The sequence below is a fragment of the Hyla sarda genome, chromosome 8 (assembly GCF_029499605.1).
Source record: "Hyla sarda isolate aHylSar1 chromosome 8, aHylSar1.hap1, whole genome shotgun sequence".
NCBI classification, from domain to species: domain Eukaryota; kingdom Metazoa; phylum Chordata; class Amphibia; order Anura; family Hylidae; genus Hyla; species Hyla sarda.
In genome coordinates, this window is record NC_079196.1 from 202,493,393 (window position 1) to 202,510,467 (window position 17,075).

General features: G+C 43.9%; 1 protein-coding gene across 4 annotated transcripts in view; it reads right to left on the reverse strand.

The window, feature by feature from the left end:
• Window positions 1-17,075, reverse strand: part of SCNN1B (sodium channel epithelial 1 subunit beta) — a 93,654-nt gene that overhangs the window by 1,826 nt on the left and 74,753 nt on the right. For all 4 annotated transcript variants that reach the window (XM_056535684.1, XM_056535687.1, XM_056535686.1 and 1 more), the window contains exons 7-11: window positions 13,224-13,331; window positions 8,839-8,956; window positions 5,108-5,183; window positions 3,026-3,083; window positions 1,904-1,965 (exon numbers count right to left, since the gene is read on the reverse strand). In XM_056535684.1, coding sequence (XP_056391659.1) covers window positions 1,904-1,965; window positions 3,026-3,083; window positions 5,108-5,183; window positions 8,839-8,956; window positions 13,224-13,331 — 422 coding nt within the window. The remainder of the gene's footprint in view (window positions 1-1,903; window positions 1,966-3,025; window positions 3,084-5,107; window positions 5,184-8,838; window positions 8,957-13,223; window positions 13,332-17,075) is intronic.

Below are 17,075 nucleotides of genomic sequence, written 5' to 3' on the forward strand. Positions count from 1 at the left end.
TGAGGAAAGAAATAAACATTAGGCTTAACATTTGCAAATTGAGGCTGCCTTATTTAGATCTGCTAGCGGCAGTAAGAATTAGAGCTCCAAAGTGAACACAATGGAAGATCTCTTTGGTGTTGGTGGTGGGGTCTATGGAAAAGAGAAACATGGTCATTACTGTCCATTGGGGATGATGGGACATTTCAGTATGAAAATTGGCAAAGAAATAATGGCCCAGATTTATTGTCTAATTCTAAGACAATGAAGCGTCTATACAGTGTCTAGTGTAAGGCTGCATTTCTGTTCTAAGTTAATACCAATTTATTTTGTGTCCTACTATAGGTCAAAACTGTGTTTCAAAATGTTAATGCAATTGTGATGATCTGCATTGCAAGTTAGGCCATATCCATTTTCCACATTTGCCACACCCCTTTTTCATATTTTTTTTATTGAACTTTTTGTTTTAAAGTGGTACTCCTGGGAACTAAACCCATAGCCCATCCTTTCCCTCTCACCAACTTATATATTTGTCTAAATATTATTCATTAGCTATATAGAGCAGTTTCTCTCTTTTAGCTGTCACTTACATGCAGCAAGTGAGAGAAAAACTTAATTTTAAGATCCCCTTTGTATCCTCAGTGAGACCTAGCCCCCTCCCTTCAAGACAACACCACCTGATTTCTGTCTGGTCTAGAGCTCTAGCTGTACAGCCACACCTTCCCTTCCCTGTGTGAGGAGCTTGTGAGCTGTGAGAGAAAAGCAGTGAAGGTTCTCAGTCACAACTGAGCACATAGTGCTCTTTTCCTGTGTAGATCTAATCACTGACTGCTGCTATTCAGAGCACAGCATGATTTATTGCTGGAGGAAGGATAGTCTGAAAGAAAAGACATGTACAGTGTGTGTGAGCTGCAGTGTATGCCTGCATACAGATAGTGAAAGCAGTTTGCTGGCAGCCATTACACAGAGCCGCACTGACTTCTGGGAGTTGTAGTCTTTGCTGCAAACAAGGAAAAAGTATTTAGGAGACATCAGGGGCCAAAGGAGCTGGAAAAACCACATGCATAACTGCAGTGGACACAGAACAGGTATTGTGGTGGCTTCTTAACTTTAACTGCCACTTGCCATAATTTTGGTGCATTTGAGGACGAAATTCTAGCGCCAGACCTTTAGTAAATCAGGGCTAATGGGGCAGATGAATAGAAACTGTTTAATTGTTATACAGTGTACACTTAAACTAGACAGTTAAAAAGCGTGCAGGATTTAATATATTTAGATGATTTTTTAGTTGGTTTTACTTTTATGCCAAAAATGTGAGCCAAAATTTGGTTCATTTGTGTCATGCGATGGCTACATCTGCTTTGACAAACTACACCAACTTTACAAGTCATGCCCCTTATCGGGCAGGGCACAAAAGTGTCTAAAACACATTATAACTGGGTGCAAATCATGTAAGTCAGATCTCTGGAGCACACAGTTTATTTCCATAGTGTTTAGGGACAGATTGATCAGACATATTAGAAGAATATTGGTGGGTGTCTTTGAGCTGGGACCTCCTGAGATGAATGGAAGCCAAGGCTGATCTTTAGACATGGGGGTCACCCCTCTTACAATCATTAGGTAATTTGAAAGAGGTTGCCAAGCTGGCTCGCCATAAGTGCTTGATTGGCCATAGATTTGGTGACTGGACAGGCCAAGGAAGTGTTGCAATCTGGATAGGATATTTGGAACACCAACAATCTATATTTATATGTCTAGTACAACTCGGCTGGCCATCCGAAACAAAAGATCATTTGGTTGGCCACAGACACAGAGATAAGTGATGCCCATTTTGTTTCCCCCTTATTCTGGTCTATTAAGGTTACATTATTAGGGCGAGGCTAAGAACAAAAACTCAGTTATATAAAGGCGGACAATCACCTACCTGTTCACGATTATCTTACTGCTGCCTTCTTTCTCATAAGACAGAACATGGAAAATCCAGTCCTGAAATGAGGATATAAAAACAAGTATAAATCCTCCATAATACTAAATATTGTCTTTTTAAAATGGTTTTCCCATAAAGGTAAAAGCTAGATGCTGCCTGCTAGGACTATAAAATAATAAACTAAACTGTACTCACCTTTCCCAGCTCTGCAGTGCGCCGTCCCTCCCGAGAGTCTTTGTTAATTTGCCCTGATGCTGTCCTTTCTCTGCCGTCCTGATAATGTTCTGCAGCCAATCATTGAGGCCAATTACTGAGTATGCACTTTGTTTGGAATGTCATTAAAGGGGTTATCTAGGAATAGCAAAACAGAGCTAATTTCTTTCAAAACCAACTCCACGTCTGTCTCCAGAGACAGACAGGAGACAGACGTAGTGTTTTTTGATAGGAAGTAGCTCTATTTTTCAATTCCTGGATAAACCCTTTAAGAGAGCAGAGAGAGGGAGTCATCTGGGCAAATAAACAGACATCTGGGCGGGGTGGAGCACAGACGCTGAATCGGGAAAGGTGAATAAGTTCAGTAAAAAGCAGTTGTCCAGGGAGCAGAAAGGGTCCTACCGGTTCTGCTCCCCTGTGCTCCACTTTCACTCCCTAAAGTAAATTTTTCCAAGACGGGAGGGGGCAGATGCTTGTCTCGACCATCATGTGCGGGGGGGAACCACAGCCACATTCATGTCCAATAGATGCATGATGTTGCCACACCATGTGATTTTGCCTGCAGATGATGATCAGTACCCACCCCCTCTGGTCTCTGAATAGTATACTTCCGAGACAACCAGGAAGTGGAAGTGGAGCACGAGGAGTAGAACAAGAACCTTTTCTGCCCCTCGGACAACTCCTTTAGTTATTTTATTTTATATGGCTGCTTGCCAGTCATATGTTTTAAAACGCTGGACTTCTGTTCACCAAGAGGGAAGTGTGAGAAGTGTAAATACGTTTTAGAATGTTTTAAGTGGAAACTACACATAAATTTATAGTAGGGTAGGAACATGGTGAAGTAAATTCTTAGCTAGGGCACCCATACATTTCCAAAAGAGGAACATTTTACATGGGTTTAGTTACCTCTGCTGCAGCGGAGGGCCAGTCAGCCATGGAGATGGTCAGTTTATAGTTGGTGTCACTGTAATGATAAAGAAAGACATCAGCCTATATATCTGGTTTGACTTAAAGGGGTACTCTGCCCCTAGAAATCTTATCCCCTATCCAAAAGATAGGGGATAAGATGTCTGATCGCAGGGGTCCTGCTGCTGGGACCCCCACAATCTTCCTGCTGCACCCGGCATTCGTTTAGAGTGGGTGCAGCGCCGGAGGCTCATGGCGGTCACACCCCCTCCCATAGACTTGCATTGAGGGGGCATGGCCGTGACGTTACAAGCGGGGCGTGACAGTGACGTCACGAGCTTCAGTCCCACATCACCAGTCATCCGGCACGGAGCGAAGTTCGTCCGTGCACCGGATGTCTGGGGTGCTGCAACCGAGATCGCGGGGATCCCCAGCGGTGGGACTCCCGCGATCAGACATTTTGTCCCCTATCCTTTGGATAGGGGATAAGATGTCTGGGGGCGGAGTACCCCTTTAACTAAACAAATGGCTCGCCATGGACATTTCCTAGATAATAATGGTTCAATTGCCTTTATCACTTCACGATTACTCACTGATGGGTAATGGGTTGGTCACATGCTATTTTTACTGATGTTCACTTGACCACGTCAGGGTCCATCGTTCATTGTAGTCAGTGGTAATGGCCACCTGTCCCCTATGTCACTGGGCTTCAAGGGGTACTCCACTGCCCCAGTGTTCAGAACATTTTGTTCCAAATGCTGGGTAAGGGCTGTGGGGTCATGATGTCACTGCCACGCCTCTTGTGATGTCATGTCACGTCACGCCCCTACAATGCAAGTCTATGGGAGGGGGGGCGTGGCAGCTGCCACGCCCCCTCCCATAGACTTGCATTGTAGGGGCGTGACGTGACATCACAAGAGGCGTGGCAGTGACATCACGACCCCCGCAGCCCGTATCCAGCGTTTGGAACAAAATGTTCTGAACACTGGGGCAGTGGAGTACCCCTTTAAAGTGTTACTGTCAGTGTTACAGCTCTCCTCAGCTGCAAAGTGGATGAAGACTAGCCTCTGCGATGGCTCTCAGCCCTACATACACACAAAGAATCTTGCTTTGTCTATAACAACCCACAGATTGTACACCAGCATACAGAGCAGTCTATCCTGTGAGACAGTAAACCAGCAGAGTCTGTGTCCTCTCTTCCTCATTCATCCCCCTCACCTCTTAATAGACTTGTATGGGCAGTGTAACCTGATCTCAGAGTAGCAGAAAACCTGTCTTCATTCTGCTAAAGATGGATTTTCTTTAGTGATGAGCAGATAATAAGTAAAGGGGGTGAGGAGAAAAGCAGCCTTGTACAAGGATATGTTACAGGGTTTTCTATATTCGCTTGTACTGTTTTGATTCATACAGTTTGAAATTGATCTTGTTAAATTTTATAATCCTCCCAGTTCACTGCACCCATCATGATAAACCACCCCCTGCCTTTATTTTTTATTATTTTTTAGTTTTCTACCTTGATATTGTAATTTCTGCTCAGTCTCAGACTGGGAAGGGGGTGTTCCCCAGCAAGGGGTGACATCATCTGAAGCCATAGAGGGGAGAACTTCCTCCCTCACTCTGCTACACACAGCCCAGAGCAGTTCAGTGTGAGATGAGCTATGATTGGCTAAGGATGCACACACCCCCCTCAGCATTTCCTGATTTTGGACTTCTGCCAGGCCAGCAGGAGTCCAAAGTCTGTGCAAGAGATGGGGAAAAAAAATGTGCTCTGGACAAGTAGGGAGACACCTAGTGGCAGCTTTTTTGAACACAAATAAAACATAGAAAACTTCATTTTTTTTAAATCAGAGTACATTAGAAAGATTTTTTTATTTACCAAAAGGAGTGCAAAGCAAAAATTAGTTTTTAGACAGTGCCATTTAAGTTGTATGAAATAACAGTTACACTTCCATACAGCCCCAGTGGTCAGAGCATCACAACGGCATGTGACCAAGCTATGCCCCTCTCCTTATATATAAAAAGAAAAGGGGATCAGCACAAAATTTCGGATAAGGATAAGGAAACAAGAAAATCTTTACTTACTTGCATGGCTGCTGGCAAAGATCAATACACTTTTCTCTCTCCATCACTGAGTCTTTCATCTGGTAGTAACAGGACACTGCAAACAGAGACCGGAATAAATGACTGAGCACCTATGCTCCTCAGGGGTGTGGTTATAGGGGGTGCACACCGGGTGCATCCAGACCCTGGGTCCTGAGGGTGTCTAAAAGCTACTTTGCCACAGATGAAGATAGCAGTATTTTAGGTGGAATCCTTTATACAATGTTTGGCAAAGAGACAAAACTGAGCGTGGCCATATAGGAGAATAAATCAGCTGTAAATCACTTCTATGTCTCCAAGCTCTGCCAACTTATATAACCCGGTTCAGAGGGGCACATAACCTGACACCAATCTGTGATTATACCCCTGGGTGCACAGTGATGACCACAAGAAGGCAAAACACAATGACTAGAGATGAGCGAACTTTCTGTAAATTCGATTCGTCACAAACTTCTCGGCTCGGCGGTTGCTGACTTATCCTGCATAAATTAGTTCAGCTTTCAGGTGCTCCGGTGGGCTGGAAAAGGTGGATACAGTCCTAGGAAAGAGTCTCCTAGGACTGTATCCACCTTTTCCAGCCCACCGGATCACCGGAAAGCTGAACTAATTTATGCAGGAAAAGTCATGTACTGCCGAGCCGAGAAGTTTGTGACGAATTGAATTTACCGTAAGTTCGCCCATCTCTAACAATGTCCCTCATTTAGGGCTGGGCGGTACACCGGTTCATGCCGAATACCGAAATTTTTGTGCTGCTTGATATTAATTTTAACCCATAGCGCAATACTGGTTTGGCCCCTCCCCCTGGGGAAAGAATGAATTATCAGCTCAGCGCTGCACTGTCCCCACATCGGGGAACTAATCACATGTGACCCGCGAGCGCTGTTCTGCCCCCCCATTTAAAGGGGTATTCCAGGAAAAAACTTTTTATAAATATATATATATATCAACTGGCTCCAGAAAGTTAAACAGATTTGTAAATGACTAATCCTTTCAGTACTTATAAACTTCTGAAGTTAAGGTTGTTCTTTTCTGTCTAAGTCCTCTCTGATGACGTGTGTCTCGGGAAACGCCCAGTTTAGAAGCAAACCCCCATAGCAAACATCTTCTAAACTGGGCGTTTCCCGAGACACATGTCATCAGAGAGCACTTAGACAGAAAAGAACAACCTTAACTTCAGAAGCTCATAAGTACTGAAAGGATTAAGATTTTTTAATAGAAGTAATTTACAAATCTGTTTAACTTTCTGGAGCCAGTTGAAATATATAAAAAAAAATTTTTTTCCTGCATAACCCCTTTAATTAATAGCCCAGCGGTGCACTGTCCCCATCAGGGTACTACTCTCATATCACCCGCAAGCGCTGCCCTCCTCGCTCCTCCTGTTTGTTGTGGCCGCCGGCGCTGACACTCTATACCAATGGTCTTTAACCTCCAGATGTTGCAAAACTACAACTCCCAGCATGCCCGGACAGGCAACGGCTGTCCGGGCATGCTGGGAGTTGTAGTTTTGCAACATCTGGAGGTCCACAGGTTAAAGACCACTGCTCTATACTGTATCCCTATGCCCGGGCTGCAAAAGGAAAGCAAAATAAACTTCAACTCACCTTCCCCGTTGGTCCGGACCCACTTCCTAGGGAATGGAACGTCCACCAGCCGCCAGCCTATCACCGGCCGCAGTGATGTTCTGCCTTGGCCGGTGATAGGTTTAGCCCACTGTCATGTAAGAAGCCGGCTTCTTACATGACAGTGCGCTCAACCTATCACCGGCCGAGGCGGAACATCGCTGCGGCCGGTGATAGGCTGGCGGCTGTCGGACGTTCCATTCCCTAGGAAGAGCGTAAGGCCGACGTAGGAACATACGTTAAGTTTATTTTTAGAGTGTCAGCGCCGGCGGCCGCAACAAACAGGAGGACGAGGAGGGCAGCGCAAGTATTTACTCCGATGGGGACAGCGCAGCGCTGGGCTAATAATAAATTTGGGGGTGGGGGGGGGGGGATACAGTTATATACCGTGGAATCGCCATATGTTAAATAATACCAAAAAACACACATATTTGTCCATACCGCCCAGCCCTACCCTCATTTTCTATTGCAAACCCGACATGTTTTGTCGGGTTTGTGCGGCCGAATTTGCACCAGAATTGAAAAAACCTGAAATTAAACCTGAAAAAGGGGCGTGGCTGGTGGGAAAAGGGGCGTGTTCCCAACATTTTCACAAAAACCCAACATATTTACTAAGGTTTCCACAGAAAATGTGGTGGATTTCGGCTGAGGAAAACCCTACAGATCAGAGCATGTGTAAAAAAAAAAAAAGCTAAATGTAGGTAAAGTGGAAAATGTAGGGAAGTCTTTGTAAATACGGTGGAAAATAAATTGTAGGGAATAAAACCCACAAATAAACCTACACAACACTCTTAGTAAATAAGGACCAATGTGCTCATCATCATCTTATCTAACAATGACCTCACTGACTGAGGGGGCGAGACTTCCTTCCACTGCCCCAGACATTTAGGAAAACTTGGCCACACAAGCACAGTCTACATATTGATCAAACTGTATGAGCCAACATCCCACCTAATTCAAGTGGGTCCCTAACTTAAAGGGGTACTCTGGTGGAAAATATATTTCTTTTAATCAACTGGTGCAGATTTGTAAATTACTTCTATTTAAAAATCTTGACCCTTCCAGTACATATTAGCTGCTGTATACTACAGAGGAGTTTCTCTTCTTTTTAAATGTCTTTTCAGTCTGACCACAGTGCTCTCTGTTGACACCTCTGTCCATGTCAGGAACTGTGCAGAGTAGGAGAGATTTGCTATGGGGATTTGCTCCTGCTCTGGATAGTTCCTGACATGGACACAGGTGTCAGCAGAGAGCACTGTGGACAGAATGGAAAGAACTACACAACTTCCTGTGGAGCATACAGTAGCTGATAAGTTCTGGAAAGATTAAAGGGGTATTCCGGGCAAAAACATCTTATCCTCTATCCAAAGGATAGGGCATAAGATGTCTGATCGCAGGGGGCCCGCTGCTGGAACCCCCCACGATCTCCCTGTAGCAGCCCGCATTCTATGCGTAGCTGCGTCTGCAGTTTCGGAAACCGCCGGGACTCTGAGACGGAGATGTGACGTCACGCCATGCCCCCCTCCATTCATGTCTATGGGAGAGGGCGTTGTGGCCGTTACGCCCCCTCCCATAGAAATTAATGGAGGGGGCATGGCGTGACGTCACGTCCCGGTCTCGGAAGCCCGGCGGTTTCCGAAACTGAAGATGCAGCTACGCATAGAATGCGGGCTGCTACAGGGAGATCATGGGGGGGTCCCCCGCAATCAGACATCTTCTTAACTGTCCTTTGGATAGAGGATAAGATGTTTTTGCCCGGAATACCCCTTTAAGATTTTTAAATAGAAGTAGTTTACAAATCTGTTTAACTTTCTGGCACCAGTTAATTTACAAAAAAAATAAAAATTCCACTGAAGTACCCCTTTAAATGGTGTAGCGCTGGATGTCTACCATTGCCACAACACCTCTTCCCATAAGGAGAAGCAACCCAGTGGTCTGAGAACCCCACTAATGCCAGACCTAGCTCCCCACAGACACGGTGCCACACCAGTGTGAACAGATCAGAAATCTCACCTTTCCATTGGCTCCCTGTCAGTAGGCAGAGAAGCTTAGTATTAACCCTTTCACATGTCCCCTTTTGTGGGTTCTACCTACCCCAGTCTGGATCTTCTTCATTGTTGCAGTAATGTGCACCATCCGGCAGTGGGTACAGGTGGTGAGCGCAGTTACACTTCTTCACCATCGCTTCCTGGAAACACGAGCGCAGACAGGACTGCCCAGGACAAGAAAAGAATAAATGTATAAATACGTATAACACAAGCGTATACATTGGTCTAGTTTAAGCGATTCCCAGTTACATGACTCGAAATGGGAGTAAGGGGGACTCCTTAAAGGGGTACTCCACTGCTCTGCGTTTGGAACAAACTGTTCCGAATGCTGGAGCCGGCGCCGGGAGATCGTGACATCATAGCCCCGCCCCCTCACGATGTCATGTCCTGCCCCCTCAATGCAGGTCTATGGGAGGGGGCGTGACGGGTGCACTTCCTGCGTTTGGGCTTTGGTCCAAAGTCTGTGTATAAGATGGGGAGAAATGTGCTCTTGAGCTTTTTTTAAGCACAAATAAAACATAGAAAACTTCAAGTATATTAGAAATATATATTTAAATGAGAGTACCCATTTAATCCTTCCAGTACTTAACAGCTGCTGTATGCTCCACAGGAAGCTCTTTTGTTTTTTAATTTATTTTCAGTCTGACCACAGTGCTCTCTGCTGACACCTCTGTCTGTGTCAGGAACTGTCCAGAGCAGGAGAGGTTTGCTAAGGGGATTTTCTCCTGCTCTGTACAGTTCCTGACACGGACAGAGATGTCAGCAGAGAGCACTGTGGTCAGACAGAAAGGAAATTCAAAAAGAAAAATAACTTCCACTGGAACATACAGCAGCTGATAAGTACTGGAAGGATTAAGTAATTTACAAATCTGTTTAACTTTCTGGCAACATTTGGATTTTTTTCCACCAGAGTACCCCAGAAAAATCATGGGGAGTTTAGATCCCTCAGCTTTCCTGATGTATATGTCTTGAACGGCATGAGAAGTTTTAGCGACAGTAAAATAACAGGTTATGCAAATCGTAACATCTCTATGGGGGAAAGTTCCAAAAGGAAAATTTCAAAAGTTTCGGTGTGGTCAGAATTTCTGCAATTGTCTCAAGTAGTGTGATGTCCAGGTAAAACAATATTACTGTTCACCTTACCCAGGTGTGCAGATTGACTACTCAACTATCATTCTGGACATTACTACTCCCAACATACCCGGACAGCCATTGTCCAAGCATGTTGGGAGTTGTAGTTTTACAACATCTGGAGGCCTATAATTTGCAGACCACCGATATAGTAGTTTTATTTCTAAAGCAGTGGTTTTCAAACTGTGGCCCCCAGATGCTGCAAAACTACAACTCCCAGCATGCCCAGACAGCCAACGGCTGTCTGGGCATGCTGGGAGTTGTAGTTTTGCTGCATCTGGAGGTCCACAGTTTGCAGACCACCTTATATAGTGGTTTTATATAAGGGGTACTCCGGTGGAAAACCTATTTTTTTTTTTTTTTTTTAATGAACTGGTGCCAGAAAGTTAAACAGATTTGTAAATTACTTCTATTACAAAATCTTAATCCTTCCAGTGCTTATTAGCTGCTGAAGAGCTCTCTGCTGACATCACAAGCACAGTGCTCTCTGCTGATACCTCTGTCCATTTTAAGAACTGTCCAGAGCAGGAGAAAATCCCCATAGAAAACATATGCTGCTCTGGACAGTTCCTAAAATGGACAGAGATGTCAGCAAAGAGCACTGTGCTCGGGATGTCAGCAGAGAGCTCTGTGTTCCAAAAAGAAAAGAATTTCTTCTGTAGTATTCAGCAGCTAATAAGTAGTGGAAGGATTAAGATTTTTTTTAATAGAAGTAATTTACAAATCTGTTTAACTTTCTGGCACCAGTTGATGTAAAAAAAAAAAAAAAGTTTTCCACCGGAGTACCTCTTTAATTTTGAAACCCTTTAATGACTTTAACAGATATGCACATAAAGGGATTGTATGGCTTTAAAAACTCATTTTAAATATGCTTAGACGGAATTCTTAATGGAGGGAGTTCCGGTGTTTGGGACCCTCCTCTATAAGTCAGGTGAAAGAGGCTACAAAGTGAGACACTTGCTATTAAGGACCCAACATGTCTTTGCATTACAGAAATAACTAAGCTAATGCAATAAGAATGGTGCAATGCCTCATTTTGCCTGCGGAGGCACTGCAGGGAAATCGAACACTTGTTACTAAGCTCCCCAATAGAATGCAGTTGATCACTGGAGGTTACGGCCGCGATAAAAAGCCTGTGATCACCTTATTTTCAGAAGACATTGTGCAAGCAAGCACCAGCCATTTTGTAAAACTAAAGCCGTTCCTGGGACTGATTCTTTTTGGCACCAGTTCTGCTGAGCACAGTATATGTAACCTCCATTGTAACATGGGAGATTAGGTGATATTTGCTTGAAGCGTACAGGTAATATGCAGCAATACTTTCACCCAATGCCTTGTGAGCCAGTCCTACTTCATGCTAAAAATTGTTGCCAAAAACCAACCAGCCATGAATGCCAAGTGCCCTGCACCATTTGTGGCTCTTTAGGTCACCGAATTGCATAACAGGAGATATCTCTATGTACATGGAATTTATGATGGCTAATGCATAAGTACTAAGCTGGTCCTAAGGGGGCTTACCTGCAATACCAGTCATAGCCTATGGACAAGAGTGGCACCCTTTAAGGCACTGGAAATCTAAAAGCTGGAAAATGATTGATTCAAAGGGTGTTTTGTATGACTACCCGGTGAGGTGACCATCAGACCATCAGACACCACATCCAGACAATGATGGGGAATGTATCAATAGTGTGCGTGTGTGGGTGTGTGGGGGGGGGGGGGGTCATTCCTCACGTTGTTTTGTTCCCCACTGTATAAAATCCTTCACATCTATTAATGTGTCTCATGTTGGAGTTTGGGTGCATCTCAAATTGTGGCTCATTGCATCCAACTCTCTCACATACATCACATGAGGCATCTTTACCTCACATCTTTACCTCACAACATTACCTCATAACATTAACTCACAACATTACCTCACATCTTTACCTCACAACATTACCTCACATCTTTACCTCACAACATTACCTCACATCTTTACCTCACATCTTTACCTCACAACATTACCTCATAACATTAACTCACAACATTACCTCACATCTTTACCTCACAACATTACCTCACATCTTTACCTCACAACATTACCTCACATCTTTACCTCACAACATTACCTCACATCTTTACCTCACAACATTACCTCACATCTTGGTGAAAGATGGTGGCTCGTGTCACTCGGAGACTCCAGGAAGATGCCAGAGGCCATATTGACCCTTTTAAAGGATTTATAGGGATTCTTCAGACATCTTGTCAAACAGTAAGCCGATGTATACCGACCACTACATCTATTGATTCAATGGACCAAACATAGTCTAAAGGTGCCCATACACCAACCAGTGTTTTCCAAACAGGGTACCTCCAGCTATTGCAAAACTACAACTCCCAGCATGTGCATAAAGTTATAATTTTTTAACAGAAGTAAAACAAAATCAAACCTATATAACTTGGGTATTATTTTAATCCAATGAACCTACAGAATAAAGATAAGGTGTCATTTTTACCGAAAAAGTGCACTGTGTAGAAACGAAAGCCACCAAAATTTACAAAATGCTGTTTTTTGTTTTTTTGTTCAATTTAGCCCCACAAATATTTTTTTTTCTGGTTTCACTGTAGATTTTGTAGTAAAATTATTGATGTCATTACAAATTAAAATTGGTGGCACAAAAAACAAGCCTTCATATCAGTCTGTAGGTGGAAAATTTAAAGCGTTATGATTTTTAGAAGGTGAGGAGGGAAAAAACGAAAGTGCAAAAATGAAAAGACCTGTGGTCCTTAAGGGTACGTTCACACGTACGCAGATTTCTGCTGCAGATTTAATGTAAACTAAATGACTGAGCGCAGCTTCTAATCTGCAGTTACAAATCCTGCGCATCAAACCTGTGCAGAATCCTGTATGTGTGAACGTACCCTAAAGGGGTACTCCGGTGGAAAACATTTTTTTAAACCAACTAGTGTCAAAAAGTTAAACAGATTTGTAAATTACTTATATTAAAAAATCTAAATCCGTCCAGTACTTATAAGCTGCTGTATACTACTACTGGAAATTATTTTCTTTTTGTATTTATTTTCTGTCTGTCCACAGTGCTCTCTGCTGACACCTCTGTCCGTGTCAGGAACTGTCCAGAGCAGGATATATTTGCTATGGGGATTTTCTCCTGCTCTGGACAGTTCCTGGCACTGTGGACAGACAGAAAAGAAGAAAATAATTTCCTCTGTAGTATACAGCCGCTCACATGCGACATTTTGTGAGACAAATATAAGCAATACGTTTTTTATAAATCCTTTAATGTCCCCTTATATCTTTACCTGTATTGAATATGAACTGTTATATTTTGCATAAAGATTTGCCACAGGAATATCGGAGCCGTCCATTGTGCATGATGAATATGGAGCCTCGAGGTGCTCTGTCTGGTCCTGTAAAGAACAATATAGGAGACATTACACTGATATATTTGTTATTCCTGGCCAATGGGTGTCACTATATAAGCCAATTGATCCCCAGGGTGATCTCCAGGTATCTCAAACACCATTGGACAACTGGAACGTTCATGAAGCACCAGGGATTTTATAAGACACATGAGCATTCAGTGTTTTATAAGACACTACTAGAATATCAGGGATTATACAAACTACTAGGCCACCAGGGACTATATGAGCCACTGGATGTCCAGTGATTTTATAAAACACCTGAGGGTTACTGTACTAAGACTATCAAGGATTTTATCAATGACTAGACCAGCAGGGATTACATGAGCCATATTATATTATATATAATATATGTGGTGGCCCAGTACGGGAGGTGTTACCCCGTACCCTTGCTGCCCTGTCAGGCAGCCTCCCTTCAGTGCTCCCTGGGCCCCCTTGCATCCGTCCCCCCATGTAAATATGTTTCTAATGTATTATACCATGTAATGTGTTCAGGAAGCGTTGTCCCATTAAGACTGTTCACCATGTGACTGGTCATGTGATTGTTACCCAGGAGGTACCAGTGACCAGGTGATCCCAGGGGTGACCTATAGGCTCCCTGCTAATCTCCCCCATATAAGCCCTGGGTGGAGCTTCTCTCTCTTTCCTTACAAGTCTTTTCTGAGGTCAAGTGGAGTCCTAGAGAGAGTCCAGAGTCATAGGAGCCTCAAGTCCAGTCTGCAGCCACAAGCAGCTACAGGTAAGTCACAGTATTGTCAGTCATCAGTCAAGTCAGTCACAGTCATCATTTATCAAGTCATGGCCTGAATTAAATTGACCATATCTACTACAAGTCCCCGCAAGCCCTTAAAGGGGTACTCCGGCCTCAAGACATCTTATAACCTATGCAAAGGATAGGGGATAAGATGTCTGATCGCAGGGGCCCTGCCGTTGGGGACCCCCGCAATCTTGCATGCAGCATCCACCTGTAAGTACTGTTGGAAGTGCTGGAAGCTCTCAGTGTTGGGCCTCCCGACCACGGGGACGGATTATCGGGACGTCACGACTCCGCCCAGTGTGATGTCACGCCCCGCTCCCTCAATGCAAGTCTATGGGAGGAGGCCGTCACGCCCCCTCCCATAGACTTGCATTGAGGGGGCGTGGTATGATGTCACACGGGGGTGGAGTCATGACGTCACAATACTTTGTCCCCGTGGTCGGGAGGCCCAACACTGAGAGCTTCCAGCAGTACTTACAGGTGGGTGCTGCATGCAAGACTGCGGGGGTCCCCAACGGCAGGACCCCCGTGATCAGACATCTTATCCCCTATCCTTTGGATAGGGGATAAGATGTCGACGGGCCAGAGTACCCCTTTAAGGTCTCTGTGTCACCTCCTTGGGCCCTGGCTGAACTGTATAGATTTTACCAATAGTGTTGCTCGCGAATATTCGCAATTCGAATATTATTCGCGAATATCGCATATTCGCGAATTCGCGAATTTCGCGAATATAGCGCTATATATTCGGAATTACGAATATTCGTTTTTTTTTAATTTTTTAATTTTTTATTTTTCTTCACAGTACACATCACAGTGATCATCCCTCTCTGCTTCCAGCTTGTGTGGTGTAAAGAAGGCTGTAATACTACTGTGTGAGACTGGCGTGCGAAAATTCGCATATACGAAAATTAGCATATGCTAATTTTCGCATATGCGAATTTCCACATATGCTAATTTTCGTATGCGCGTATTTTTGCATACGCGAAAATAAAACGAGGATATAACGAATATGCGAATATTCGCGAATATATGACGAATATTCGTCCATATATTCGCGAATATTCGCGAATTCGAATATGGCCTATGCCGCTCAACACTATTTACCAACTGTCTACCCTCAGTAAAGCTACCGTTGTCCGTAACTTGGCGTCGTAGTCCTTATTGCCCCCCGTGCTTAGCCCAGGATCCAGCCGTATATCTTCGGGTGGTATTGAGGATAAACCACACCCTGGCGTCACGAATACAAGGGGTTAATTCCATCTGCTCCTAGGGTAACAACATCTGCCCTCATCCCCCCCACCCCCCCCCCCCTTACCACAAATATATAATATATATTATATATAATATTATTATAGTATAGATGTCCAGGTATCTCAAAAACCATCAGGGTTTAAATAATGCACTGGTAGGTCATTAGGGACTTTATAAACCACTTGCTGGCCACTATATGGATCACTAGATTACAGGAGTCATCATTTATTAACCACTAGAATACCAGGAATTTTATAAAGCACCTAAATGTTAGGTGTTTTATAAGACATTAGACGATTAGGGATTTTAGAAACCATTAGGCTGTGAGGGACTGTATAAGTCAATGGAATCCCACAGAGCTATTGGGATGTTTAGAAACCACAGATTTTAGAAGCCACCTGGACACTGGATCATGAAGGAAATTATTAACTACTAGGTCACCAGGGATTATATGAACCACTGGATTACCAGGTATCTTAAAATCAATGTGACCATCACCATTTTTTAACAACTAGATTAGGAATTTTTCTAAAACACTAGACCATTGGGCATTTTATTAACCACTAGTTGACCAGGGCATATTACATCAACAGATACCCAAAAGCTTACAACAGTCAAGCCTTATAATAGGCTCGGTAAAGCTGCGCCGATCTAGGAGATCAGAACTCATTTACAGAAAATGTCGGGCTTTGTAATAGAGCCCTTGGAATGGGGTGTTGGGGGTCAATAAGAGAAAAAAATCAATACCCTGATTCTTTATTTGAAGAGTCACTGATTCTTCATTGGAATACCAAGGAGTCAAAAAAAGGTCTTTTCTATGTCAAAGCAAGTAGTCATTTAACATAAATGCGAAGAAAGACGTAACACTGGCACTACCTTGCTTCTGTACCGTCTACAGTGGGGCTTGGCAGGTACCCGGAGCAACGCCGTCCAGGATCCGGACGGTGCTCTAGCGGTCCAGCAGCAGCAGAAGTAATTATCACAGGCGTAAGAACTCACGTCCGCGGCTTTCGTCTTGGATCCAAACTTTATTGACAACTACGACAGACAACAGGCAACAAATGTTTCGCCCACAGAGCTTCTTCACAGCCGCAGGCTGTGAAGAAGCTCTGTGAGCGAAACAATTGTTGCCTGTTGTCTGTCGTAGCTGTCAATAAAGTTTGAATCCAAGACGAGTCCCGCGGACGTGAGTTCTTACACCTGTGAGTAATTTAAAGCGGTATTCCAGGAATTTTTGTTTTTACTTAACTATGCTACAGGGGCTGTAAAGTTAGTGTAGTCCATAATATAGTGTCTGTACCTGTGTGTGACGGTTTTCTCACAATTCTTCTGTGATTTTCACCCCAATATATATTTTTACCAGCATACAAAATGACTGCTGTCTCGGCTTTTTCCCACCTTGCAATGCGGCCGAGACCTGACTCACTAGTCAGCTGATGACAGGGAGCCTGTCTGCTTCAATGGGTGGAGAGAGCAATCTGCAACTAATGCAACAGCTGTAGGCACCCTGATTGAAAACCACAGGTCTGCAGCTCATTTATGTTATCAATGGGTGGGGTGGCTGATGTGTGGGAAGGGGGAAAATGGAATCATGGGATTTGTAGGCAAACAAGAAAACTGAAAACAGGAAATACAAGTTCACAGAAAGCTAGCCACAGTGTTATGGTGATCTCACAACATAGCCATTTAGCCCCAAGACAAGCGCAGATCCTTCCTAAGCATGT